General features: G+C 50.4%; 1 protein-coding gene across 1 annotated transcript; it reads right to left on the bottom strand.

The window, feature by feature from the left end:
* Positions 1 to 203: 203 nt before the first annotated feature.
* LOC122450057 lies at positions 204 to 17,561 on the bottom strand. Its single transcript, XM_043482194.1, has 16 exons — positions 17,416 to 17,561; positions 16,785 to 17,120; positions 15,948 to 16,328; positions 14,728 to 14,898; positions 14,137 to 14,294; positions 12,400 to 12,540; positions 11,798 to 11,918; positions 11,373 to 11,557; positions 11,090 to 11,215; positions 10,766 to 10,958; positions 9,924 to 10,046; positions 7,547 to 7,698; positions 6,417 to 6,503; positions 4,640 to 4,786; positions 4,009 to 4,206; positions 204 to 547 (listed from the first exon to the last, which is right to left on the bottom strand). Exons 1-16 carry the CDS (start codon positions 17,558 to 17,560, stop codon positions 395 to 397), a joined length of 2,817 nt encoding a protein of 938 aa, XP_043338129.1. The 5' UTR covers position 17,561; the 3' UTR covers positions 204 to 394.
* Between the last annotated feature and the right edge of the window lie 9,928 nt (positions 17,562 to 27,489).

Genomic DNA, 27,489 nt, shown 5'->3' with positions numbered 1-27,489 from the left:
TAAAAATAAATGAAAAAAAAAGATATAACAATGTTTTAAATGCTTCCAATTAAAAACAAAACAGTAGTAGGTATCATTATGGAACAGTGGGAGAAATCGTGCATGAGAAGGCAATAGATCTGGTGACTATTTGTTCTCTTCCAGCTGGGTGAACTAGGGCAAGTCCAAGTCTCGGTTCCAGTTCTTTAAGACCTGACCTGCCTGAAAGCAGAGGGATTAACTCTGGAATCTAAGATCCACCATCTGTTGATAAAATTTTAAAATAAGTGACTGATGATATTACCTGTTTATATCACCATTGATTTCCAATCTTGTGTTCTGCTGACATATTCAGTGATAAACATGGCCCCAAACACACACCAAGAAGTTGCAAAGTATATAGAAAAGTATGGTCTCAATGCTGTAGCTCATCCGAACATCTCACCTTATCTTCATCCCCAAGCTGATCTCTTGTTTCTTTTGGGAGTTTTTGCTCTGCAGCAAGGATGCTTTTTAGGAAGTGTTCCATGTTGGTAAAAAGGAGAAGATCTTTGTTTTTCTTAATATACTGTAGAGAGTATGAAAGATAAATTATAATAAACGTCAGATCTTTGCTCTCATTTGTTCTGAGTACTCTTGAATCTTCTTTGCCAGTACCTCAGAGTACTATATACAGTTCTGCCTTCTTAAAATAAAATGAGATCTCTTCATAAATGGTGGTTGGCAGAGTACTAATTAATACAAGCTCTGCAACTATCTCTGTCTTGGAAAAGAGGCTTTTAATACTTCTAAGCTTCAGATTTCTCATCTGTAAGTTAAGAATAAAAGTAACATCTACTCTATAAAGGCATGGGGAAGGTTAAATGAGATAATGTATGTAAAGCTCTCAATAGAACACCTGACACGTGGCAAGTGTGTAATGTTTGCTAGTATCTGCCTCCTAGATTGAAAAGTTTTATTATATAGCATCAGTGTCGATATAAATCTATTCATTAGCACAGTAAACATATGAAAAGCCTGCTCTGAGGCTGGAATGTGGGTTATATCAGAAAAAAACAAAGCAAACAACTCTGCCCTCATAGAGCTTATATTCTAGCAGGGAAAATGGAATAAGCAAGTGTAAGTAAATCCTGAGGGGCTCCCCAGGTGGTGCAGTGGTAAAGAATCTGCCTGCCAATGTAGAAGACAAAGGAGACACGGGTTCAGTCCCTGGGTCGGGAAGATCCCCTGGAGGAGGAAATGGCAACCTACTCGAGTATTCTTGCCTAGAGAATCCCATGGACAGAGGAGCCTGGCGGACTGCAGTTCATGGGGTTGCAAAGAGTTGGCCATGACTGAGCGACTGAGCACACAGGCAGGCAAAAGTAAATTCTGTAATATGTTAGAACATGATCTAGGATAAAGAAAAGTAGAGCAAAGAGAAGCTGATGAGCAAGGTAAAGAGGGTGGCAGAGTAAGACAGGCTTGTCAGGATGGTCCTTGAGGTGACACTTGAACAGAGACATGAAGAAGACAAGGGAGCCTGGCATAGACCAGGGTTTCTTCAACTCAGTGCTACTGACATTTGGGGATGGATGATTTTCTGTTGTGGGGCGGTCCCATCCACTGTAGGCTGTTTAGGAGCATCGGTAGCCTCTACCCACTAGTTAACAGTTAGTAGCACCACCTCCTCTGAGTCAGACAATCAAAAGTGTCTTCAGAGGTTGCCAAATGCCCTGTCAGGAATAAAATTGCTTCTGTTGGGAGCTACTGCCTTAGAGGAATGAGCATTGCAGGTGGAAGCCTTAAGATCAGTGTCCCTGGAGTGTCTGAAGAACAGCAAGGAGGACACTGTGGTCGGAGGTGAGTGAATGAGGGGAAGAGTAGGTGACAGTGTGAGACACAAAGGGGACTTGACTTCTTAGGTTCACCCAAGTGAACTGAGGAACACAGCAGGACTTTGAGCAGTCCCAACTTTTACTTTCAAAGGATGACTGACTACTGTGCTCAGACTAGACTGTAGGGAGACAAGCTTGGGCTCGGAGATGAGTTAGTAGGTCTGATGGTAGTCCAAGCAAGAGATGCCTTGCATCAGGTTGGTAGTGGCGCAAGTGATGAGAAGTAATCAATTATGGATATACTTGGAGATATAGTTTGTGAAGGATGAGTTTCTGAAGAATTTCCTGATGGATTGGTTGTGGGGTATTTGTAACAGAGAGAGAGAGATTTGGCCTGAAGAGAAGACTTTGGCTTGAAAAATCAGAACACAGTTGCCATCAGTGGAGATGGGGAATGTTTTAGGTGGAGCAGGTTTGGAAAGAAGATTGGCTTTGGGCATGTTGAGTCTGAGCTACTTGTAAGACATTCCCCTGGAGATGGTGAGTGTGTGTGTTAGTCACTCAGTCATGTCTGATCCTTTGTAACCCTCTGGACTGTAGCTGGCCAGGCTTCTCTCTCCATGGAATTCTCCAGGCAAGACTACTGGAGTGAGTTACCATTTCCTTCTTCGGGAGATCTTTCTGACCCAGGGATCGAACCTGGGTCTCCTGCATTGCAGGCAGATTCTTTACTGACTGAGCCACCAGGGAAGCCCAGATGGTGAGTAAGCAGTTGGATATATGAGTTGAGATAGAGTTGGGTTGAGGGTGAAGAAAAAATTTAAGAGTTGTTGACATATAGATGAGATTTAAAGCTAGAAGACTGGACGAGATCCCCAAGGGGAGTGAATATAGAAGGGGACAGGACTGAATCCTGTCCCTTGAACATTAAGAGGCCAGGGAGCAGAGGAAGGATCAGCAAAGGAGACTGAGAAGGAACAGAGGGAGAGGTAGGAGGAAAACTAGAGGAGGCCAGTGTTCTGGGAGTCAAGTAAAGAAGGTGGATCGAATTGGAGAAAGTGATCAGGTGTGTCAAATGCTGCTATTAGGTGAGGACAGAGTGTTGGCTGTTTTCTGAGATTTGTGCTAGACTGTAACAATTTTGTAATCTGGATGACCAACATCACCATCACCATCACCAGCCACAAGATAAATCAGTAACTAATGGAGATTTAATTACAGGGAGATGTATATGGACTATTTCCTCAGCAGTCAGGTGATCAAGAATCTAGTCTCAATTCTACCGCTACAAATAGCTGCATGGTTTGGAGCAAACTGCTTAATCTACTTTTAAATACAAATGTGACTAAAAACATGTATGCTACCAAGATTGCTGGGTGGCTTGAATGAGACTATATATATATGCGTGTGTGTGTGTGTGTGTGTGTGTATACACACATATATATGCCTTGAAAATGTATGAAGTTTTATATACATAATGAAAAAAAGATATACTCTTATTTATAACTCAACAATGAATTGACCTTTAATGGAAGAATAGGAGATAGTCTTTTTAAGATGATAGATTTAAATTTTATATTTTAATAGTTAAAAAGCTGAGATAATATTGTTATAAAAATACTTAATAAGTATTAAGAATGCCACTGTCAAACTTGAGCAGAAAAGAGCATACAATAAATTTGGGTAAACAAGCTACCACTTGGGCATCTAAATGTAGTCTCTAAGTCACAGTAAGTTTTATAGATGGAATTCTGCTTATTTATTGATAATATGCTAATGGGACATGAATGAACTGTGGAGCCATATTTGCAATCCCCAAGAGCCAGGTCCTCACCGTCTGCCCTGTAGAACATAGGGTTTAAAAAATACTGTCATATTTGGTTTGAGAAGCAGCCTGAATGTCAAGGCAATGTGCCATCTAGGGAGGCAAGAAACACCTGCATAGGTCGTTCACGGAGGCATTTACTCTGTGAAGGAGTCGATTTTAAAACCAGGTGCTACCCAGGGAACTTTGCTCAGTGTTATGTGGCAGCCTGGATGGGCAGGGAGCTCGGGGGAGAATGGATTCATGTATATGTATGGCTAAGTCACTGTGTGCACCTGACCTACCACAACATTGTTTATTAGCTATGCTCCAATATAAAATAGAAAGTGTAAACAAAAAACACAAACAAAAACAAAACCACGGGCTACACAGGTTAAACTCAGTTACCTCCTCTGACGACTCTGGCTCCAAGTGGGACTCATGCCTTCTTACAATGAGTTTAGAGAGAAGGTCTCTTCCTCTTTCAGAGACGGGCTGCTCTCCCAGCAGAAGAGCACTTATGTTTTGGCCAAGTTTACTGTCCTGGGAAACTGTCGACATTTGTAGAGTGATAGAGAATGCTTCCCTGAAATAGGCCTGCAGCCCCTGGTTAGGAAAAGAGAGCGGCAGATGAGTCTGGCCTCTAGGAAATAGCTAGTGAAGCTTTAAAATAACAGTTGAAAAAATATGGGGCTTGAGATGGACCATCTTTAGTCGCCTGCACCATGGGTTACTATTGTCATTTGTAATTCTGGTGAGGTTCAAATATTGACAATGAAATATCCACAGAAAGTGGTGATGCTGTTCTCAGAGGAAGGCCACTTCTCTTCAGAATTCTTAGAGAGGTGTATGCATTTTTCATATGCTGCCATGGGAAATTTGGTCAGGAAAATCTTAGCCAGGCAGTAGAAACCAAGGGCCACCAATGGGACTTAAGTAGATCTGAAATGTTTCAGAGCTTATAGCATTTACTATCTTGGGGAATAGGCATGAGTCACAGAGTAAGAGAAGCAAAAAGCCCTCTGCATGTTATAAATACCTTGTAAAATGACCTCAGAAAGGCAGGGTTGGAGTCCTGGTGGAGGTCATCGGCAGTGACGTGGGCCAGGCAGTGGATCAACAGCAGAACAAAACTTCCCACTGACGCCAAACACTCTCTCCTAACAAACAGTGTGTTTTCAGCTCTCTGAGTGGAGAAAATACCCAAACATGGGTATGTCAACCTCAGGGAATATTTCCACTGCCTCTCTCTTTTTCTAGTTTTATCTGATCTAAAACAACTTTGGGGATCATGAAGTTAGAGACCCCCTGGGTTAAATGGAAATTTATTGAAGGGACAATTCAGAGGGCAAGGGAAAACTGTTTCAGCTTAACTCTCTGAATAAATAATTTTCTCCATCATCTCCCATATTTTTTTTTTTTTTTGCTACCCCTAGCTTATAGAAAACAAACTTGGAAATTCAGAGAAAAACTATTCATGTATCTCTGTTTTTATTTTTTTTAATACGTGAACTCCAATTACTGTTTCCTTAGTCAGTGGTTCTCAAACTTAGTGTGAGTAAGGATCATTTGGGCGTGATTCTATTTTGGGAATCCATCCCAGAATTTCTGGTTCTGTGGGCTTTAGGTAGACTCGCCATTTCCATTTTACCAAGCTCCCCAGGTGGTTGATACACAAAGACCCAAGGACCACAGTTTGAGAAGCATAGTCTTATGGGCTTCTCAGGTTTTCTTTGTCTTTCATGCCTTTTTTGTAATCAAGTTCTCAAATCTCTTGTCTTGCCTAATTGATTTGAAATAACTCCTCGTTAATTCTCTTAAGAGGTGATAGGTTGGCATGGAAAAGCCTTAGGTAATTTGGAATCAGACAGTCTGAGATCAGTTTCTGGAATTAGCTGCGGGTGTCAGCACAGACGCATGGTTAAAAAATGAGTTTGGTGTAAAATTCATCTGGACTTGAGTTTTGACTCTTGCCACATTATGATCTTGGGCAAGTAACTTGGCCTCTCCGGGACTCAATTTCCTAATGCATAAAATGGAAACAACAGGAGTACCCTTCCCCAACCCTTGAGGTTAGGTGGCTATAATTATAAATGAGATAATGCATGTGAGACATATGGCCAAGTGCCTGTTACATAACACTCCGTGACTCCTGAGTTTGCTTCCCCATCAGTAAGATAGGAGTAAAGATTGCTTACTTCATAGATGCTTTGAGTATCAAGTGAAATAATATCTGGAGAATATTATACATGGGTAATTTTTGGTCTTATTAAATCCCCTAACAACCTCCTAGCCAAGTATAAGCCACTTGCCTGTCCTCTAACCTTGGTTAGCAGCCCCCTCTCACAATCACTGTTTTCTGTCATAGTGTTTAGGGTCCATATACACCAGCTGAGAGGACCGCTACAGCACTGCCAGTCTACATGTTTGAGGAACTACCAGGACAGGAACAATTTAGATCCTTCTCCATAGAAAGATGCTGACTGTGCAGGATTTCCTGAGCTTGGAACCATGCCTCTTACGGGAAACACCAGTCTGGAACCACTGGCTTCGATAAGGACAGATTCATTAATGGGCACAAAGCCATTGTGATTCTCTGGGCACAAGCCAGGACATAGTCATTTCACTAATTAGAGAAAGCTCTTACATGGGAACATTTATTACGCCTTAGCCAGATGACTTATTACCTAGAGGGAATAAAACATCTGAGGACTTAAGAGAGAAAAATGTTCTATAACATTTGCTCTCTTTGCGCCTGTCTCTACTAGACCTAGAATTTGACAAACCTCACACCTGGGATTGGGAATTTGAAATACCTGATAGAAGAAGGAACCTTGGAAGGCATTGTCTGAGGCTTCCATGGCAGGAAGACAAGAAGCAATCTGCAGGGTGATTTCTGGAGCCTGAAAAGAATAAAAACAAATAAAAACAAAACCTATCCCTTTGCTAAAAAATTCTCATGCAGCTCAGTTACATAGCACCAACCAATAAATGGGAAGTAAATGAACTGGGGTATCAATTTAAATTATAACATGTAAGTGGATTCAGTATAGACTACAGGAAAGTGGAAGGAGTATTTGTTAGCTTGGTGTTTGAAATTTATGCTCACTACAAGATTTGATTTGCCACTTTTCTAAACAGAGGTACAGTAGCAGTCAGGCATGAAGGCTCTCAGGCCATGATGCCTGCCTTCTAACCCTTTTGGTTGTGTGTTCTTTGAAAAGTTTCCTCACCCATTCTATATCTTCTTCCCTCCACTTTATTTTTTTTTTTTCCCTCCACTTTAAAGTGAGAAAAAAATTAGTATCTATGTCATTTGGGTTTTGTGATGATTAAATGAGTTAATTCATACAGACTAATATAACAGTGAAATGGCAACTGACTCCAGTACTTTTGCCTGGGAAATCCCTGGACAGAGGAGCCTGGTGGGCTACAGTCCATGGAGTCTCAGAAGAGTTGGACATGACTGAGCATGCATATGCATATGCAATAGAACATTTTTGTGTCATGTAATTCATTCGGTTTGAGTATCAGTTATTTCACCTATAAAAAATTTCCATTGTCAAAAAAAATATTCCACTGTCTCATAGAATCAGAATTCAGGTTACTAGGTGTAAACAAAACAACATATACAAAATTGCTTTCTACATTATAAAGTCAATATAGACTTCATTATAAAGACAATGAACATTGAAGCAGTGGTGGGAACTCTCAAATCAAAGGAGAGCCTGCTCTCTGTCTGTATTCTTCTCCCCATTATCCTATCATTTGAGAGATTAGGCTTTCAATTGGTAAAATGATTCACTTAGAAGAGAGACTTAGAAAGTTCTCTGTTCCCAGTGCTTCAGCCTAAGGAATATCCACTACCTCCAAGCCTCCTTCCTGGTGACCCTACCCTTCTAAACTCCATGGACGACTGCTCCACAGAGACCAGAACCAAACTCACCTGAAGCTGGGGGATGAGGAGGTGTAGGATGGAGAGGCCATGCTGGTAAACCACGAACTCCCTGGCAGAGAGGTCTGTGGATGGCACAGTTATCAGCTCTTCCTTCTGCGTTATCTGAGGTTTGGGGAGATCTTGCAAAGAGCTTTTGAGGGCTGCAGGGGAAACAGCAAGACTTCACTGACTATTTTGTGCAGTAACAAGATATTAATTAAACAACAACAACACAATTCAACTTAGGAAAAGGTGTATTTGGATCTATCCATCTATCCATCCATCCATCCATCCATCCTCCTGTGCTAAAGCCTCCTATATATACATTGTGGCTCAAGCCTTCTGACAGTCTTCATGGAAAAGAAACTGAGTCCCAGTCATTAGGAACAAAGGCACCAGAACAACAGAATGAGGGTCCAGAAAAGATGGCAACAGGTTTTCTTCTATTTCATAGGGTTGTTTGGAGCATTAAAATGTAATGTACTCAGAACAGTGTCTGGCACCCAGTAAGCACTCAGTAAGTGTTAGTTGTCTCACTAAATTAACAGTCTCACTTCCCCACAAAATTGTCTCTATTGCACCTGGGGTCTTTAAACATTTTCTATTGTCTTTTTATTCTTGAGAGGACAATAAAAAAAAAAAAAGACTTGAGTAGCATGGTATAGGAAAGAATGCTGAACTAGCAGTCAGAGGACCTGATTTCTGGTACAGGTTTGGAAAGACTCTGGGAAAGTCACTTCACCACTTTGAGTATCTGTTATCTCATCTAAAAAAAAATTCCACTGTCAAAAAAATACTCCACTGTCTCATAGAATCTGAATTTGGGTTACTGGGTGTAAACAAGACAATTTGTACAAAATTGCTTTCTACATTATAAAGTCAATATAGACTTCATTATAAAGACAATGAAGGTTGAAACAGTGGTGGCTACTCCCTGCCTGTATTCTTCTTAGTTTACCCCAAGGGGAGGCAGAATTAATATTGAGAATGGTCAAGTTCTGGGGACAGCACATTGTTTCTGTAAAGGGTCAAACAGTAAATATTTTAGGCTTTTACAATCAAGAGACAAGATTGGGGTTCACATTTAGTTAGTGTTCCCGATCATCCCGGTAGAAGTGTGGCTTTATTCCCTTACAAAACCTCCCCTTGCTTCTCTGACACAAAGATCCGCCCTCCTGAGAACTCACCAAAATTGCTGCCTTCATCTCCCTTGCAGCACTGCCTTTAGAATGTTGGATAATTTTTCATTTGGGGAAGAGGTTAAGAACACAGACTCAGGGGTGAGACTCTCTGGGCTTGAATTCCAGCTGAACTCATTAGCAATATGATTTTTGACTGTTTACTTGACCTATTCAGAAGCTTCAGTTTCCTTATCTATGAAATGGCTAACACCACATATTTTGCTGGGTTGTTGTAAAGATTTAATGAACTAACAGAACAAAAGATTTAGAATACCACAGGATATATTGTAAAGCACTCTGTAGAAATGTTATTCTTTTGACATTTTCCCATTCCCTGGAGAAGGGATAGGCTACCCACTCCAGTATTCTTGGGCTTTCCTTGTGGCTCAGCTGGTAAAGAATCCGCCTACAATGCAGGAGACCTGGGTTCGATCCCTGGGTTGGGAAGATCCCCTGGAGAAGGGAAAGGCTACCCACTCCAGTATTCTGGTCTAGAAAATTCCATGGACTGTATAGTCCATGGGGTCACAAAGAGTCAGACATGACTGAGCAACTTTGACTTTCACTTTCTAATCATTTAAAAATATAAAACGATTGTAAGCTTATGAACCGCATGAAAACGTAGCAAGCTGGAGTTGGCCTGTGGGCAATGGTTTGCTGACATGAAGTCAGATTCAAATATGTTTTTGGAACTGTGCTTACTAGTGGCCTGCATCATGGTCAGCTGAAAGACATGCATTCATTTCCTGTTAATCCTCTCCCACCTGGGATGTAGGTGAATTGAAACAGATTTGAGTCTTCAGTTCAGGCAGGCCAGCCATGTTCCCTTTCCAATTTCAAGGGGGTGGTTTTAGTAAAGTAATCTGGAGTCCCTTTCTGGGGCAAGGTCTTCTTTCTCTCTGTCTCCTCTATCTCCTTGTATTTCACACTCTTCCATTAACTGCTTGGAACACATGACTGGGATAGAATCTCAAGATTTAGATTCAGTGTTTAGTGGGTAGATAGAGGGCCTTTAGGAATCCCCTTCAGGGGGACTTTTGATTTCTATTCATTATTCCTCATATGGAAAATCCCTTGGATCTTAGGATGGGGTGAGGAGAAAGGGATGATGGTAAGTTGGGATTCTGGTACTTCCGGTCCTGCGGGTTACACCACTGAACACCTTCAGTAGGTCTAAACCAGAGCCCCTAGGGGAAGGAGGTCACCTGGTTTGTGATGCACCTGTCCTTGCAGTTCAGCTTCATCCCTGAGAGCTTGGGACCTGATGTCTACTTTCCTCAGGGCAGAGAAGAGTGGTGAGGTCCATGTGATGTCAACTTTATCTGCATCTGAACAGAGGAGAAGAAAGTGGCTGTTGTGACTAAGGCGGAGGACTGTGGCCAAAGTCTAAAAGAGCATCGGGTGCGACAGTTGGCTCTACAGTGGCCTCCATGCACCCCTATATGTGCCCATGCCCCTGGGTTATCTCCTCCCCTTGAGTGTGGGTTGGATTTACTGATTTGCTCCTAATGAATAGAATATGGCAAAAGCGATGAGATCAGGATGCAAAAAGGCTGTTGTTTCCATTTGGGGGCGGGGGCTCTCTCACTTGCTCTGAAGGAAACCAGTTGCCATGTTGTGAATGCCTTATGAAGTCCATTTGGTAAGGAACTGATGTCTCTGGACACAAGTCAGTGAGGACTTGAGTTCTGCCAACAGCCATGAGAGTGAACTCAGACTGTGCAGTCAAACCTGGAGATGACAGAAGCCTGGCCTGATCCTTTGATGTAGCTTGTATGAGACCCTGAATCAGAGGCCACTAGCTAAGCTTCTTGACCCACAGAAAAACTGTGAGATGATAATGTTCATTGTTTCAAGCCACAAAACTTTGGGGCAGTTTGTTACACAGCAAGGTATAAGTAATACATTGAGTTTCTTCATGTTCTTGAAGAACCTGCCACGGCCACAGTCTTATGGAGCTCGAAGCTCTAACTGTAGTATTAGCACTTCATCACACATGATCAGGACTGGCGGCAGAAGGTAACGCTGGCCCCATGATCCACCTCACCTGCTCCTGGTCCCCCATCCTCCAGTCCTAGGCCGTGGCCTTGATCTCCCATTAGTGCTGCAGTGAGGCTCTTCAGGAAAGGAATCAACAGGGGGCAGGCAGCAGCCTGGTCCCTGGGAGAAGTGGTGATGGTTCCATAAAACCTGTCTCCAGGGTAATTCTCCAAACACACAGGGGTCCCCGAGGCAACAATCTAGGATGAAACAGTCAGAACCTAGTCCTGTGCTTGGCTCCACGTGGTTTCTCTGGAGCCTCTCTCTGTTGGGGAGCTCCCAACAAAAGCTGGACACACACATCTCCCTGGCCAAGGCCAGAGGTCAGTACCTGGATGTGCAAGAGTTGGAGGCGGCTCAGCTCCCGCTGGTACTGCAGCTGACCAAGGGCCCTATCCAGGGCGCTCTGCCTCTCCCTCACCACCTCCTGAAGCTCATTGGAGAGATGCTGGACCACCTAGGACACAGGAAGTGAAGTGCCGTGAGCAGAAGGGAGAGTCTTTCTCTTTCTCTCTACTCCCCTCCCGGCCCACCTGCTGAAGAGCCCCGTCCGTCTGATGTCACGGGTGACCGTGCTCTCTCATGCGATCCCCTGGTCAGCCTCCGAGTCTCACCTTCCTGGAGCGGCCCCAGACCTGCGGGCTCTGACCCCTGCTGCACTGGAGCCGCATCTCCTCCTCCTGGCCCCGCAGCCGGCCTACCGCTTGCCTGAGCTTTTCCGCGGCCTGCCCTAAACTCTGCAGGACTTGCTGCAGGCTCAGCATCACCCGCGCCTCCTGCTCCCACTCCTCTCTGTCCGCTGCAAGGGGCAGAGAGAAGAGCCATGTGGCAGCGCCTGCCTCTGGAGGGAGGGAGGAGGAGGAAAGACATGGTGGTTTTTTGGAGCCCAGGGAAGGAACCTGCTGGGTCAGAGCCAGGGACTGGCTGGATACCTGGGAGGTTCAGAAGCACGTGGAGAGGGCCGGAGGGACCCAGGCTGGGGACCTGGGGTTGGCGGCACCCCTCCCGGGAGGTTTTCCTCCAAGGATGGGCGCCCCACCTTGAGCGAGCAGGTCCCGCTCTCTCTTGCTGCTCTGGCCGCTCAGGGCTCCGGCTCTCCTCTGGGTCTCCTGTAGGCAGCGGGCCTCCAGGGCTCTGCAGGCCTCCTCAGCGGCCCTCAGCTGAGAGGGTGGGAGATGGGGGGCACAGAAGGATGGGTCCAGGAGGGGAAGGCAGGAGCTGGGGGCTGGGCCAGCTCCTCCCCTCCACCCCCATCCTGCTGAGACACTTAGGAAAGAAAAGGGAAAGTGAAGTCGCTCAGTCGTGTCTGACTCTTTGCCCCCACCATGGACTGTAGCCCGCCAGGATCCTCCATCCATGGGATTTCCCAGGCAAGGATACTGGAGTGGGTTGCCATTTCCTTCTCCAGGGGATCTTCCCGACCCAGGGATTGAACCCGGGTCTCCCGCACTGAGGGCAGGCTCTCTACCGTCTGAGCCACCATAAGCCCCCAAGTCTGGGCTTGGAGCTGGGGAATGAATCCTGGAACGTTTTCTGCCCTGAGATGGACTCCATTTCTGCGGTTGGCGGGAGAAAAGGGTTCCCTGCTTCCAGGAGAAACCTGTGCAGACTGGGGCCGGGAGGAGGGGCCTCTGGGCTCACCCGCAGTCCTGGGATTTCGCCGGGCGTGGAGAGCAGTCCCGGGCTTGCAGCGCCCAGCTCTTCCGCCAGCCGACCCTCTTCCTGCTCCTGGCAGTGCCAGTACTGCTCCCGCGCCCTCAGCTCCTTCTCCAGGGTGTCCAGCTACAACGTTCAGCTAGTTTAGGGCCCAGACACTTTCTCTGCTCCCAGCCTGGGGTCTGGCTTCAGACCCCCCCAAAGCCTCTTAAGTCTTGGGCTTCCCCTCTCCCCTGGGCATCCATGACTAAGCTTGGTGAGGCAGTTGCCTCGGTGGGAGATGGAAAAATAATCACCAGGCACCTTCTGCAAGCTCCCAGGCCTTCCCTCCCTATTTCTAACACCTAGACTCTCCCGGGTCACTGCCCCTGCCAACCTGTCTCCTGGGGAGCCAGGGATGGGCAGGAGACAGCAGGAAACTGTTCTCGGATGCTTGTATTGCCCCTTCACGCTTGTCTGTGACCCTGGGTGTCCGGGCTAGCATTAAATTTCTTGACTTCTAACCAGAATCTTTTATGACTTGTCCATTTTTGTCTCTGAAAGTGTAACTGGGCTGAGAATGCAGGGGAGGACCCTAAATCATTTTCATTTCAGTGGAGAACCTGCCAAAGGCTGAATTACTGCAGGAACCTCCTGCTCTAGTCTGGCCCTGGTCTCATCTGTCCTCTGCACTGCTGCCAGAGGGAACTTTCTAGAATGCTGACTACACGTACACATGTGCGTGCGTGCTAAGTCACTTCAGTCATGTCTGACTCTTTGTGACCCTATGGACTATAGCCCGCCAGGCTCCTCTGTCCATGGGAGTCTCCAGGCAAGAATATTGGAGTGGGTTGTCATGCCTTCTTCCAGGGGATCTTCCCTACCCAGGGACTGAGCCCACATCTCTTATGTCTCCTGCATTGGCAGGCGGGTTCTTTACTACTAGTGCCACCTGGGAAGCCCCATATATACACATATCAAGCATAAAAATGTCTGGAAGGAGGTGTGCCAACCTGTTAACAGTGGCTGCATTTGGAGGGAGACTGGAGGAGAGGTGTGTAGTGTCTGGAGAGAGGAGCAAACTGCGGGGAGGGAGTTGATGGCAGGAGGAGTGAGAGAAACTGGGAGCAGGAAGCTCTTTCATCTTTATTTGGATACTTTAAAAATATATTAATAGTAGGATTCTGAGTAATTTGTTTTCTTTTTGTATTGTCCCAAGATTTACAAATTTAAGAGCCTTGAAAACATGCATGTCTGATCATTTCACTTGGATTCTGATCATATCAATTTCAAATCTTTCAATGGCTTTCACGATAAATCACATTTCTTGGCTTCAGCCAAGCACCCAAGGCTGCTTATGCTTCATTTCCTGCCTTCCCCACTGGCCCCACCTGCTGCCTTTGCCCCTCTGCCTTCCTCATTGTCCTGGAACACTCATGGTCTCACACCTGCCACTTTGCCTTCGCTGGTCCCTGAGGCCTTTCTCTGAGTCCTTCTTCAGGTTTCAGCAGGGCTGCCCCTTTGGGGAGCCTTCCTAGAATGCTCACCCTGTGACTTAGATGCCCCTCCTCTGTGCTGTCTTCACACCCTTGTAAACCATGACCATGGCTGGCACCTACAGCTGCCCAGCGCCCCGTCTAGCTGTCTGCTTCTCAGCACCTAACAGTGTGCCTGGGACACAGGAGGTTCTTGATGAGTATTTGCTGAGTGAACGAAGAAATAGAATAAACGCCTCCTACATACCAGACCAGGGTCTCTCACTCCCCGGGGTAAGGCCTCCAGCACCTGGACAACAGGCACCACAATCCCAGTGGAAGGGTCCGTTTGAGCGCCAACGACGGGACCGGGTTCCCCAGTCAAGGGGTCTATGGCTTGTGCCCCAATTGCAATTGGGACCAGACCTGTGGGATGCCAAGCCCGACACTGGTTTCTGGAACCAGGGATGGGGAAAGAAGGCAGGGGTAGTCGTGGGAAGAAGGAAATATGGCTGTGAGGGAGCTAAAGAACCCTAAGAAACATGCTGGTCCTTTGAGGATCTCTGAGCGGGATTAGAGGGTTTCCTGGGGCCACGGGGCCCTGAGGGTGAGGGGGGAGTGGGGTTTCTGAAGTGCTCATCTTTGAATTTTCTCAGTGGGGGTAAGTGATCTGTGGTACCAGGGCTCTGGAATCTCTGAGCTCCTCTATTTTGGGTCTCAGCAGCTCTGATGGTAGCATCAGAATGATCCCATTCCTTGGCTCATGAGTGCGCGGGCTGCAGGCACCCCTCCCAAGCTTTACGAGGTCTTCCGCCACATCCCCCCAGGGCTTTCAGAGACCCCCCAGGTTCCCTCCTACCTTTGCCATCCGCGTCTTCCATCGAACCTGCCACGGGTGTGGCATGGCCAGCATCCCCGTCACTCTCCATGCCCAGGACGGGCACCATGAGCCCTGAGCCCGCAGGGTCTGGGATCTCCATCCCATACAGGGCCGGGACCCACAGCGCTGTCCCCGGATGGCGCATCGCCCCTAACACAAAGCGGGGGACACAGGGGGAGGAGGTGAGGGCGGAGGGCCACACCGAGGTTCGAGGGGCTGTGTCTCTGTCCATCCCTGCTAAGACTGCCTCTGTTGGCCCACCTTAGCATTTTGAATTCATAAAGGAAGGACTGAGTACTTAAAAATAAGGCAGCAGGTCTTTGGGGGAAGCTGAGAGCAATTTCTAGGCTAGGCTGAAAAGGTGGAAGACAGGGGACAGACTTTCTTGAAACACCTACATGTGCCAGAATCTAAGCTCAGAACGCCATATAAAGTGGACTTTACTTGATCCTACAACTAAATCTCTAAAGGATGTGCTCTTTTAATCCTCATTTTAAAGATGCTGTAAACAGAGGCGGAGGGAGGTTTAGTAACTTGCCCAAGGTCAAAGAGGTTACAAACGGTGGGGCAGGTCTTCAAACTCAAGTCAGTTCTGATCCCAAAGCCTGGTTCTTTTCTGACACATCCTGGGCAGAAGTTTCTAGAAGGAGTGTGTGAGATAAGCTCCAGGAAGACGCCACTTCTACTTCCTTTCCCTGCCTTTCCTTGTGCTGGGGCTGTAGGGGACGTGGAGGAGTTGGGTGGGCTCCTTCCTGAGTTTATTCATAGGACGTTGGAGGCTGTTGACAAGGAGATTGGGGACTCCAAGACTCAGGCTTCAGGTCCGGCTGTGCGGTTAACTAGCTACGGGACCCTGGTGGGTGAGTCTCTTAGCTCCCTTGACTTCAGATTCTGCAATGTAAAGTGGGCGTCATCGCATGTTATGGTGCTTGGGGGTCCTATGAAATTACCAGAGGATATCCACTTTACTAACATCAAGTGTAAGACCCAGTGGAATTGGCCAGAGGTTAAAAGACTAAGATTGAAAGCCAAGCATTCATGAGCTCAGGGCATGAAGTCACCGAATTCCTTCTCTCTTCCCTTGATCCCATGTGTGACTGGCCGGTGGGGCTGCAGGCCTGTCCCTGAGCTTACGGGCTGAGGGGCAGTGAAGCACCAGGTCATTCTGGGTCTGGGCTTGCAGGGCTGGGGAGCCGTACCTATCCTGCCGCCGCTGGCCTCCAGGTTCTCCGCTGCTTTTTGCTGTCTCTGTAGCCGCCAGGCCTGCTGCAGGAGGTGGTGCAGGCTCAGGGCCAGCGCCTGTCTCATGTCCTTGACGGCAGCCTCCAGGAGCCCCTGTCCCCTCGGCCCTGGCATCTCCTGGGAGCTCCGGAGCACTGCAATCACTCGGCTCTGGGCCGCCAGCACGTTGGCGTCCAGCAGGTCCTGGGGCCCTCCTGTATGGGGCACAGTCCGGCCCTCCTGTCGGGAAGCCCCCTGGAGCCGGACTGGCTTCCTGCTCAGTGGCTCCACAAAGCTGTCACCAGGCAGCAGGAGGTTCCCCGAGGCATCACGCAGTCCTCCCAGTGCAAGCACCTGACCTGGAGGCAGGAACCAGAGAGAGGGGGATGCAGGAAGGGATGCAGGTGGATGAGGCAAAAGAGAGAACCGGGGGGGCCAGGACAGAGTGAGTGACAGGATGGGGGTGGAGGCTGGGGGGTGGGGCAGAGTCGGGTGAGGGAGGGCAGGGGGGAGAAGGAATGTCTTTCTTGATAGAAAAACATCCATATGCTTTTACTGCAGAAGCAGCTCAGTTCTCGTCCCTGGCCCCCATCCTGGGTGGAGCGGGGGGCACTGTGCTGAAGATGAGGGTGAGGGAAACCGGGAAGGAGAGGAAAGGTGGCTGGAGCATGAAGGGTGGAAATGTGGGTAGGCTTGGGGTAGAGTCTGCAGACTGGACCAGAATGTGGAGGGTCTGGGGTGCTGAGGGGAAGGGCTTGGGAAGCCAGACCAGAGGGAGGAGGGGCAGAAGGAAGGAACGAGGGCTGCCAGCAGACCTGTGTTTTCATCCAGCCCGACTCCCACGATCGGCGAGATGCCTCCTGTGACCGGATCCTCCATGGGGCCCCCCAGCTCCAAAGGGGCCAGAGTCTGGGTAAGCGGATTGCGGTACGTCCCCCCAAGAGTGAGCCACTGCCTCGTTTGCGGGTGCAGAGTCACAGCCAGCACGGGCACCTCGATGCCCGTTATGGGGTCCGTCATGAGAGCCCCTGACTGTGATGTCCGTCTCAGCTGCAGGACAGGCAGGCGGATGGCTGGCAGGGAGCCTGTGGCAAGACAGGGCGGGTAGGGCACGTAGGGGAGGATGGCAGCTTCTGAGGTTCGGACGCCACCTGGACAGGGAGACAGGGAGGCGTTAACACGGGCTGGCCTGTCTGCATCCCTCCCGAGCCCAGCAGGGCAGGGGCAGAGAGCCTCTGGCATCAGTTTCATCTGACTGCTCTCTTGAGCACGGCACCTTTTTAGCAAGAATGTTAAAGGGAGGGAGGGGGAGAAGGTGTTTACTGCTCTGCTGGTCCCTAAGCCCCACTGTCCAAGGCCAGAGCCCTGCTTCCTGTGCTGTGCCCCTGGGGGGTTCATTCCGGACAGCCCACACCGGGTGGAGTTACAGAGTGGTAGGAGTCTCACCAGAACTGCGGTCAGTGGTGGGCACCAGGGTCGCTTCCTGCACATCATAACCCAGATTTCCAGCCTCGGGCAGCACCCGTCCCGTGTCAGGGTGGATGAAGTAGCCTGGGGGTATGGGCCCTGCCTGGCCACTGGCTGGAAGCATCACACAGTCTGGGCCAGGGACCATTAACTTGGTGACAGGATGCACGCTGATGCTTTTGGTGCCTCCCGGAGGGCTTGCTGAGGCTGCAGGAAAGCAAACACCAGCTGAGCCCTGGGTCTGAGGCCACATCTGGCAGGTCAGGGGCTCCCTTGGCTGGGTGGACTGGAAGGAGCTGGTAACACCCCCTACCCAAACCAACCCTGGTAGGAGGGTGTAGCAGGTGCTTCGGAAGGACATTTTTTTTTTTTTTTTTGCAGAGTCCAGGTCAGGGCTCTACATTTGGGATGTGAGCCTGACATCATCAAATTGTAGGATCCTACCCCCCTCCCCCCTCTTTCTTTCCTGGCAAGTCCAGCATTTTCCAAACCAGAGCGTTTGCATTCAGCAGTCAGGCTTTTGCTCTCAGGAAGTGCTACCTTGTCTGTAAAGCTTTGTTTGTGGCGGTTTTGTTGGTCTCCTCCTCTGCTGTTCCCCTCGCGGAGGTTCCCTCTTCGGTAACACAGCCGTTTGCCCAGGCCGCTGCACAGGAAGCCCCTCCCAATCTTGGGGATTTCCTCTTGGTTTAGCCTTCCTCCTGCCTTCCTCCCACCCGATACAGGGCCAGGTTTCTTGGGGGAAGGGGGTGGTCCTGGCTGAGTCCGAACAGGGCTCACCTGGCCGCAGCAGCTCCGCCCCAGTACCTGTGCCCAGGACGCCCCAGGCTTTCAAGCGGTGGCCCTCCTGCAGCACGACCTGGGACAGGCGGCCCAGAAGAGCGGCCAGCTGGGGGACCTCCCTGCGGGGGTGGGGAGGGGAGGACCAAATCAGAAGGAGGGACAACTAGGGATGGAAGAAGGCCACTTTGGCGTGGCCAGCCCTGGGACCCCACGAGGCCACGCGGCCCCTCCCTAGCCCTGATCCCACGCAGCCTGACTCGGAGTTACCAGGTACATACCCTTCTGGGTTCTGCCCAGCCTGGGAGGACTTCGCGGGCCTGGAGCTTGAACGTGCCTTCAGCAGCCGCCGAGCGGCCATCAGCGCCGAGCAGAAGGAGCCCCACTGCTCCTGCCTCGCACGGAGGTCTTGGCGAAGGAGTACCAGTTGGTGACGGAGGCATGCTGCGTACTCGCCTGCCAGGCGCCCCCTCCGCCTGGCCTCTTCCTCCGCGGCCCTGGCGGCTGCCTCTGCATCCTGGGGTCAGAGACCACCCTGCCTGCTTAAGGCTGCAAGCGCCACAGCCTCCGGGGACCGCGGTCTACGGGGGGTCCCCCTGAGCGCTCCCCCTGGGCCCTGAGGAGCACCGCGAGTGGGCGTGCAGCAGAGGCTCCGGGGGCACAGCGGGAGGGGCTAAAACTTCGGGGGGCTCCGGAGATGGGGAACAGGCGCTGCGGGGCTTCTGGCCTCAGTGAGGAGGGGGAGTTGCATGTGGGCACAGGGACGAGGTGGGAAGCGTGAACACGGTCCGACCTGTTGTCGCTCTCTCTGGGGGCTCCCCAGAAGCTGGCCTGCGGAGGCTGCGGTGCGATGCTCAGGACCCCACCGCTGCTGGAGACGCCGCGCTTCGCTCTCCAGTTTGAGGCAGAGGAGTCTGAGCTGTGGGAGGGAGCGCAGAGTTCGTTCCGAGGCGCCCAGCCGCCCTCACGGCTGCGGTCGCAGTGCCCCCTGCTGCCGGGTTGTGGAGGGGCTGCAGCGGACAAAGTGCCCTTCCAACTGGGAGGGTCTGGTGAAGACCCGCCCCGGGCAAGACACAGGCACCTCCCCCTAGGGGACCCTTGGTCCGGCTTGGGGACTTGGACTCTACTGTGCTCATTTTGCTCCCAATGCCTGTCCCCTACTGGTCTGCATTTGCTCACCCGGGTGGGCTACCTGGATCACGAGTGGGACTCTTAAGACACTCAAGAGGTGGCCTGGTTAGATTCCTACCGGTGATGTTGAGGGCCTAGGGCTCAGCCCTAAATTGAGTCTGAAATCTTCTGTTTCCCCTCCCTGAATAATTCTCACCCCCCCTGGTTCATTATGGATACCCTAAGAATTTCTTTATGTTCTCTGTCCCGTCACCAAGTCTCCCAGAGACAAATTTGCAGGCTTGCCCAGCTTCCCCATTCACCTCCGCCTTGGTCTGGCTGAGTTTGGTCGTCACTGACAGACACTGCCTGAGCAGGATCTTGAAGAAGGTTTCTGTGTCAAACCCCTCCAGATCCACCTGCTCTTTGGCCTCCCAGCTCCCACCTATGGGCAGGGGGTGGGAGGGGACAGGGAGCAGGATTATTCCCCCTGAAATGCAATTATGAGTCCTGGTGTACCTGCCTCCTCAGATCCTCATGGTCTTATTGCTAAAAGGTGGTATTTGGAGAGCGCTTTGCTGAAGAGCTTGCTAACAATGTAGAATTACAGGCCCCCATCCCAGACCTATGGCAGCAGGAGTTCCCCACATGTTCATAATCACCCTGAAGTTGAGAAGGGCAAACTGCTTCCCTCTGAGGCCCATGCTTGTAGTAGCCAGAGTAGAAGGTGGAACACCTCCACATGACTCACAACACCGTCGGTAGAGGGACCGGTCACTTCCCAGCTAGGTGTTACATGTGATTATTGTACATTTCTTTTGGCCAGTTGTGCTTAGATGTTTCTGTGCCCTTCTACACTGTGCACCCCTAGAACCTGGCAGTGTCTGTCATACACTGGCTACCCAGTAAACATTGACTTATTCATTGAATGAATGAATGCGTGGAGGGGAATGGAACAATGAACAAAGGAAGCAGGAGCTGGCCAGTTGAATGTGGGGGCATCTCTGGGCTCCCAGGCCAAGCCTTTCACTCACCGTGACCTCCCTCAACCCTGGGGTCATCAGAGTCTTGGTGTGGTTGGCCTCTCCTCACTGATGTTATCCTGGTTCTTGGGGAAGTGTAGGCATCCAGGTTGTAGCCCTGCTGATGCTTCCTGAAGGTGGGCTGGGGAGCAGTCTTCCGGGCCCAGCTCAGGCCATGACACTGAATCTACAGGATGCATCACGGGTGATGTGAGGGGAAGGGAGAAGCGTCCTTTCCTCGGACTGTTAGAGGAGGAAGATGCTCAGTGTGCTTAGGGAGCACCCCATCGTCTCTTGTTGGACCATTCTAACAGCCCCTCTCTCTCTATAATCCCTCTGTCTCCATAATCCATCTCTGTCTTCCACTGTATTGCTAGAGTAAGTGTAGAAGTCTTACCAGGTTTTCTCCCTTGCTCAAAAGTCTTAATAGATCCCCACTGCCTAGAGGGTAAAGTGCACGAGATCATCCATAGTCTGGCCTCCCTCCTGGCTTCAGCCTCATCCCTGCAGGCCCAGGGACCAAGTGTGGTTCCCTGAGCTGGTGAACGATGTTTCATGCCACTTTGCCTGACTCATAATGCTGCCTTCCTCACCCCCACCTTGCCTCCCAGGAGTATTACTCTCCTACCCCCAACTCACCAACCCCTTTGTCTGTATAGGAACCAAACATGTTTCAAGCCTCTTTCAGGGATCACCTCCTTAGGAAAGTCTGTCTTTACAACCCAGGGGGAACAGTCATGCCCCTCCTTTGTGCAGCCAGGGCCCACTGGCACACTCTCACCGGAGCTTTACAACACTCACTGGCATTAATTTGTCTGCTTGTCTATGTTCTCCTTATTGAACTTTGAGGCTACAGGCTGGACCTTTATCGCTTTGGTATCTTAGCAACTAGGATAATGCCTACTGCAGATGGGAAGTGGAAGACCCATTTCGACTGCATTGGAGAGAGGTTCCCGCACAGCGGTTAAGATCATCTGTCCAGCTTTACTCACCAACAGAAGCAGGCAGAGTCCCAGGAGCAGGACGATCTCCCCCAGGACTGCTGGCCAGTTGGGCCTCTTCAGTGGCCTGGGGATCTTGGCGATACCGGTTTGGATGAGGTACCTGGGAGTTGTGGGGACAAAGGGCCCTTCCCCAAAGCACTGGCCACCTGGTGGGAGGGTGCGGACGTACTGGGTGGAAAGAAATCTTGTTTAGCCTTTGTCCCACTGTCTGCCGGAGCCTGGCCAGGGGACAGAGTGGGAGCCCAAGCCTGTCAACATTAACCAAATAGCCCAGATCTTTGTGCACACTTGCCTTTTCCCTGGGAAATGAATTTGTATCAGATAGCTGTTTGGGGGAGCTGTCTGCATGTTCTGGGGCTGCATCAGCACAACCTCTTGGAAGCTGAACTGACAGGTCGATATACTAAATCCTGTGTGTAACCAGTTCTGGCTCAGTGGTGGCATCTTGCAGAGGTCATATAGATACAACCCTGTATAGACTGGCCTGGGATATGAACTAGACGGCTGTGAGAGATGGCTAAACATCCTGATGTCCTTCGACACACACTGTACTTTCAGCATCCTCACAATCGTCCCCTCCTTGCACACACAGATTGGGTTGCCATGGGATGAATCTTGGCATCCCCAGAATTATCAGTTAGGGCCGTGAGACCATGAGATGTTGTAGTGGCATTTGGGGCACCTCCTTCCCTGGAGTTCTGTCTAAGGGTGGTTAGCAGTAGCAGTTTAGTTGCTGAGTTGTGTCTGACTCTTGCAACCCCATGGACTGGAAGCCCACCAAGCTCCTCTGTCCATGGGCTTCTCCAGGCAAGAATACTGGAGTGGGTTGCCACTGGTTGTTATGAGGCAGTATTTTTGAAAGAGAGAGAGGGAAAATGTCAGGATAATGTCTTAAACAAGGCAAACCATCACAGACAAACCATCTTCCGATGCCAGTTGCTGTTCAGACGAAAGACATAGACCCCAGGCTCCTGGAACTGCTGCAGAAAGAGGTGGGGGCTTTGATCTTGGAGCTGGGACTCCTCAGCCAGGGCCCGAAAGCGCCCCCAGTCAAATTGCCCCGGCGTGTTGTAGAAGTGGCCCCTGGGGTGGAGGAAGGAGGGGGCATATTGTCTCCTGGCTGGAGGCACAAGGAGCATTTCCGGTGGGAGTGGAGCTGCGCCCTCTGAGACTCACAGGTCGTACTCAGGGTAATGGTCACGGGTCACCAGGAAGGCCAGTGTATCCCTGGTTTGGAGGCAGACTGTGGGGTTTCGGATGCCCGCCTCTGGGGATGACAGATTCCCAGGGTGCGAGGAGTTGAGGCTTAGGGATGAAGGAGAGCTCAGGTATGCGTTCCTTCCCTTTCCTGGGCAAGATTTAGAACGTGAGGAAGGGCAGTCATCTTTCAGGGGCCTGGAGGCGGGTGGAGGAGGGAGGGAGGGAGGAAGGGGAGGGGAGGCAACAGGCATCAGCCATGATGCTCACCTGCCTCCTGGCCCGGGAGCCCCAGGTCCCCGAAGGGCAGGCTGAGAGAGTGCAGTAGTTCCACACCAGGTCTGGTCAGGCCCAGGAAGCCGATCTCTGGAACAAGACAGGCATCTTCCTGAACCTGTAGGGCTGGGGAGAAAGCTGGCCCTGGTGCATGGATACAGCAGAAGCTGTCCATCCTTGACTCACATGAGGCAGGAATTGACTTTCTATAAAACCAGGGGAGGCATGTCAGGATCCACATGCACTTCTTGGGGAGGCATCTCTGGGGTAGGTGTTGCCTACCGCCCCCCAGCTGCTGCATGCAAGGGCCATTCGAGGGCCACACTCATGCTGTAGAAAGGGCGAGACTTGCCCATGAGGGCCTCCATGGGGCCTCCTTCTATCCTGCTCTCTTACCGTCCACCCTGACCACATACAGAGGGACAGGATTCTGCCTTTGGTCCAAGTGGCAGGGGTGGCCCACAGCACGGGGTGAGGAAGGCCCATCTGGAAGGAAAAGCCCCTGGGAACAGGGAGGTGCGGTGTCAGCTCTTCCCTTAAGGCCCGCGAGTAACCCCCTTGCCTGGCAGGGAGGCAGGGAGAGCACAGATCCTTCCTCAAGCCCTGTCTGAGTGTCCTGAGGGGGTTGGAGGGGCGGCCGTGGTGAAAATAAGTCTCCGAGCCCTGGGGGTGGCAGGGGTAACCTCGAGTCATGACTCTGAATACGGTCCCTTGCTTCCATGTGGGACGATTTCCATAACACTTTCCCAATGACTTTTCCAAGACGTCTTCTAGGATGTAATTAAATCAACAGTTGGGGCTTTCTTCCCTGGTGGCTCAGACAGTAAAGCGTCTGTCTACAATGCGGGAGACCCAGGTTTGATCCCTGGGTTGGGAAGATCCCCTGGAGGAGGAAATAGCAACCCACTCCAGTACTCTTGCCTGGAAAGTCCCATGGACGGAGGAGCCTGGTAGGCTGCAGTCCATGGGGTCACTATGAGTCGGACACAACTGAGCGACTTCACTTTCTTTACTTTCTGGCACCAGAGGCTGGGTCAGGGATGTGGGTCAGTGGGCAGGGCCCCAGACCCAGTGCACAAGCATGTCACCCACCCCCTCTTAGGAAAGAGGCAGGGCCTGCAGGGCTGGGTCTGCGGTCCTCAGCCAGTGAGAGCCGGGGCGTTGTACCTGGCTTCCCGTGTCTTCAGTGTTGGAAATCTGTGGGTTGCCCTCAGGGCAGCTGAGCTGCAGGACCTGTCTCTGTCTCTTGGGGCACAGGGGACCGCACATCTCACTTGAGTGAGGTCCCCAGCACAGACAGAGCCCGAGGCCTGGGTCATAGCCACGTGCGTCCTCTGGAGCGGCACAAACCTGCAGGAAGACTCAAGCTTCTTGGTGACTTGTCCCTGGGGGGATGTTGCCCCCAACTCTCTCCAGCTTCAGAGTGCAGAGCACAGGTCTCTGGCTTCCCAGAGGGGGACTAGAGGAATAAGCCTCCAGTGGCCAGGAGCTTGGGCAGGTGGACAGGTGGGCAGAGGTCCAGGAGTGGGGAAGGTGCACTGTATGGGTGCCTCCTACCTCATGGGCACAGTGGTCACTCCACTGATCCTTGGTCAGACAGAGCCCCTCCTGGTTTCGGGCGGCCCCATGCTTGCAGGTCTTGTATTCCCGCTGGACACAGCCTCTTGGCTCTCCAACATCGTGGTAGCCTGGGAGGCAGGGGCACTGCCCGTCGCTGGGCTGGGGGTTGGGTGGGAAGGGATGCAATTTCAGGTTGGCTGGTGGAGCTTGGTTGCTGTGAAACCAAGGGGCCACAAAGGACCCTCTGGCTGTGACCCTGCCCGAGACAGAGCAGAGAATAAGGGCAGGGGGAGGGGAAGTAAGGGATCACCAGGGTGGAGGGGGGTCGGGTTAGAGGGGAGTTTACTGACACATGCTTCTTAGGGTCCAGGCGATGCTACCATTTCAGTCAATAAGACATGGAAAGCTCAGGAAAGGAAGAATTCACATGCGCATTTGTTAGCTTATAGGGCAAATTCAACTTGGAAGGACTTGGGCCCGGGTGTATTTTAGGAGCGGTTGTGGTGGAGAGCAACAAAATGTCTGCCCTTTTCTCCAAGTAGGGTTGTCAGATTTAGCAAATAAAAATGTAGAGCACTCAAACTTGAATTTCACATAAGTGTGTGCCGTTCAATGTTTGAGACACACTAAAGATGTACGCATCATTTATTTGAAATTCAAGTGTTGTTGAACATCCTCTGTTTTACCTGGCAACCCTGTTGCTTGGAACCTGAACTAACAACCCTGATCAGGTTACTCCTGAGCTGCACGTGACTCAAGAACAAAACAGTCATGACAATGCAGGCTGTTCCTGAGTTCCCCGCCAGAGGACACACCTGGAACACTCGGCCAGACCCCAGGCATACACACGTGTCCTTGCCCTCCTCCGGCTGGGTGGCCTCTGAGCCACAGGGGAAGCAGGCATCCTGGCCAGGCCAGGGGTTGAAGAATCCCCGAGGGCAGAGGTGGCAGAAGGAGGCATTGTGGGGACTCGCTCCAGACAAGAACGTTCCAGGGGGGCAGGGGGCAGGTGGAGAATCAGGACAGAGTCCACCTGTGGAGTGATGGGCAAACAGGACTCAGGGCTGAGACTAAGCTTCCAGGGCTGGGGTCCCCTCCTGATTCCCCCCAGGGGCTCTCTTCCCCCACTAAAGGGCTTCTGATCCCCGCCCAGCCCAGGGGTCTCTTGAAGCCACCATCTTCCCTCAGGGCTGTTTTTCATCACCCTCCTCAACTTCAGCCCCAACTCCTTTGGCGCAGATGCAGCCTACCCTCTGGGCACGCCGGTGGGTCCGGCTCTTCTGCACAAGGCATCTGGTTCCCACAGTCCGGAGGATTCTCCCCGCTCAGGCACATGGAGTTCTGGAAGGTGAAGCCAAAGAGAAGCATGCAGGTCCATGTCCCTGGGATGCTCCGCAAGGGGAGAATCTTCACCTCCTGGGCAAGGGCGATGGTGGCAGAGAGGGAGGCGGACATGGGGGAGGACAGACACCAAGGAGGACCGCTGGGGACACACACGGAGAGAGAGCGGAGCACAAGGCAAAGACACAGTAACAGAGCCTCCCCGGGACAGGAGAGGCGTAGAGAGACCTGGGCCTGGACCCGGGAGACAGAGAGAAGTGCCCCAGAGGGCCAGCCTCTGCCACTCACAGGAGCTGTGGGAAGCGCTCACTGAATATTTCATGGAAGGAAATCTGAGATACCGGTCCTCTGGGAGGCTTTGGCCCAGGCAACTGAAACATTTCCACCCTTTCTTTCCTCTCTCCATACAATTTTCCTTCTTAAAGCAGCCCGGGGTGTGTGTGTGTGTGTGCGTGTGTGTGTGTGTTTAGAGCTGGGCTCTATGCTGGGGAGGAACATTTCAGCTCCTTCCCTTTGCAAGGCAAAGCCAGTCAACCTCATTGAAGCACTCTCCATGTGCAAAATCCTGCAAGAGGAATGAAACACAAGGCTTCTGCCCAGTTTCAGAGATACATACCATTTTAACATTACAGTTCATTTCATTCTATCCTCCCAGATGAGGGACCTCATTCTATCCTACAGATGAGAAGACCGCGGTCAGAAAGATGGGAAATTTGAACAAATTTACACAACCTGTCAAACCATGTGCTTAAGGAGTATGCATCCATGAAGCACTTGAAACCTATAAAACAGCAGGTGAGCCCTTGGAATAACCAAGAGATGTGATGGATAAAGCACACAGCATATGATGGAGAGAAAAGGCCAGGCTTGGCCTTATAGTTAATTACCCTTGGAAATCAGATAATCAGTTGACTTAAGACTTATAAAAAAAAGTGGAAATAAATAGTACTCTACGGTTTTCTTCCTTACAGCTGTGAAAATCGATCAGGCTAACAGGTGAGGAAGTGCTTAGAAAGCCATAAAGTGCTAATGAAAGTTATTTGTAAGATGAGGTGTGGCTTCCAGGGAAAGGGAACTGAAGCTCCAGGACTTCGAGGCCACCCAGCTTGTCCTCCTCGTAACTTAAATTGGTAAATAAGATCCCTGATCTCAAGGTTGAATAGTGCTGCATTGGGAGAGCCTTCAGAGGACTTGTTGCATGGATTTGTAATCAGGCCTTGGTTTTGAAAATAGTAAATCATGTGTCTGATATAATTCAGCAAATTTTCCACTGAATTTTGTTTGGTTGCTTCTAAAAAGGGATCTGTTTTCTAGGACAAGGTGTCCCTGTGCGGTGGAGTGCCTTCCTCGCTCCCTTATTTATTATTCATTATTCATTCCACAGATATTTCTTGTGTCTTAACTGTGTTCCATACTCTCTTCTGGGGCTCCTGGTCTCCTGGTATCTAACAGAAAGCGCTGCAAACTCCAAAGGATTGTTGGATGCTGCTTGTGGAGCTGGGGCTGGAAGGAGAATTACTGGGGTGCAGAATCAAAGGCTCTTTTACAGATATATTGAAGGTGGAAGAGATTAAGATTCCTAGGAACATTCTGAAGCAACACAGCTTACATCAATGCTGTGCAATAGAAATGTAATGGGAGTCGAGTACTCTACAGTTTTCTAGTAGCCACATTATGAGTAAAAAGTAACTGATAAATTGAATCACAATATGTTTTACTTAATTCAGTGTATCTAAACTGTTACTTCAGCATGTAGTCAGTATAAA

Source organism: Cervus canadensis, chromosome 11 (assembly GCF_019320065.1).
Source record: "Cervus canadensis isolate Bull #8, Minnesota chromosome 11, ASM1932006v1, whole genome shotgun sequence".
NCBI lineage: Eukaryota > Metazoa > Chordata > Mammalia > Artiodactyla > Cervidae > Cervus > Cervus canadensis.
This window is presented reverse-complemented; position numbering and strand designations above follow the sequence as displayed.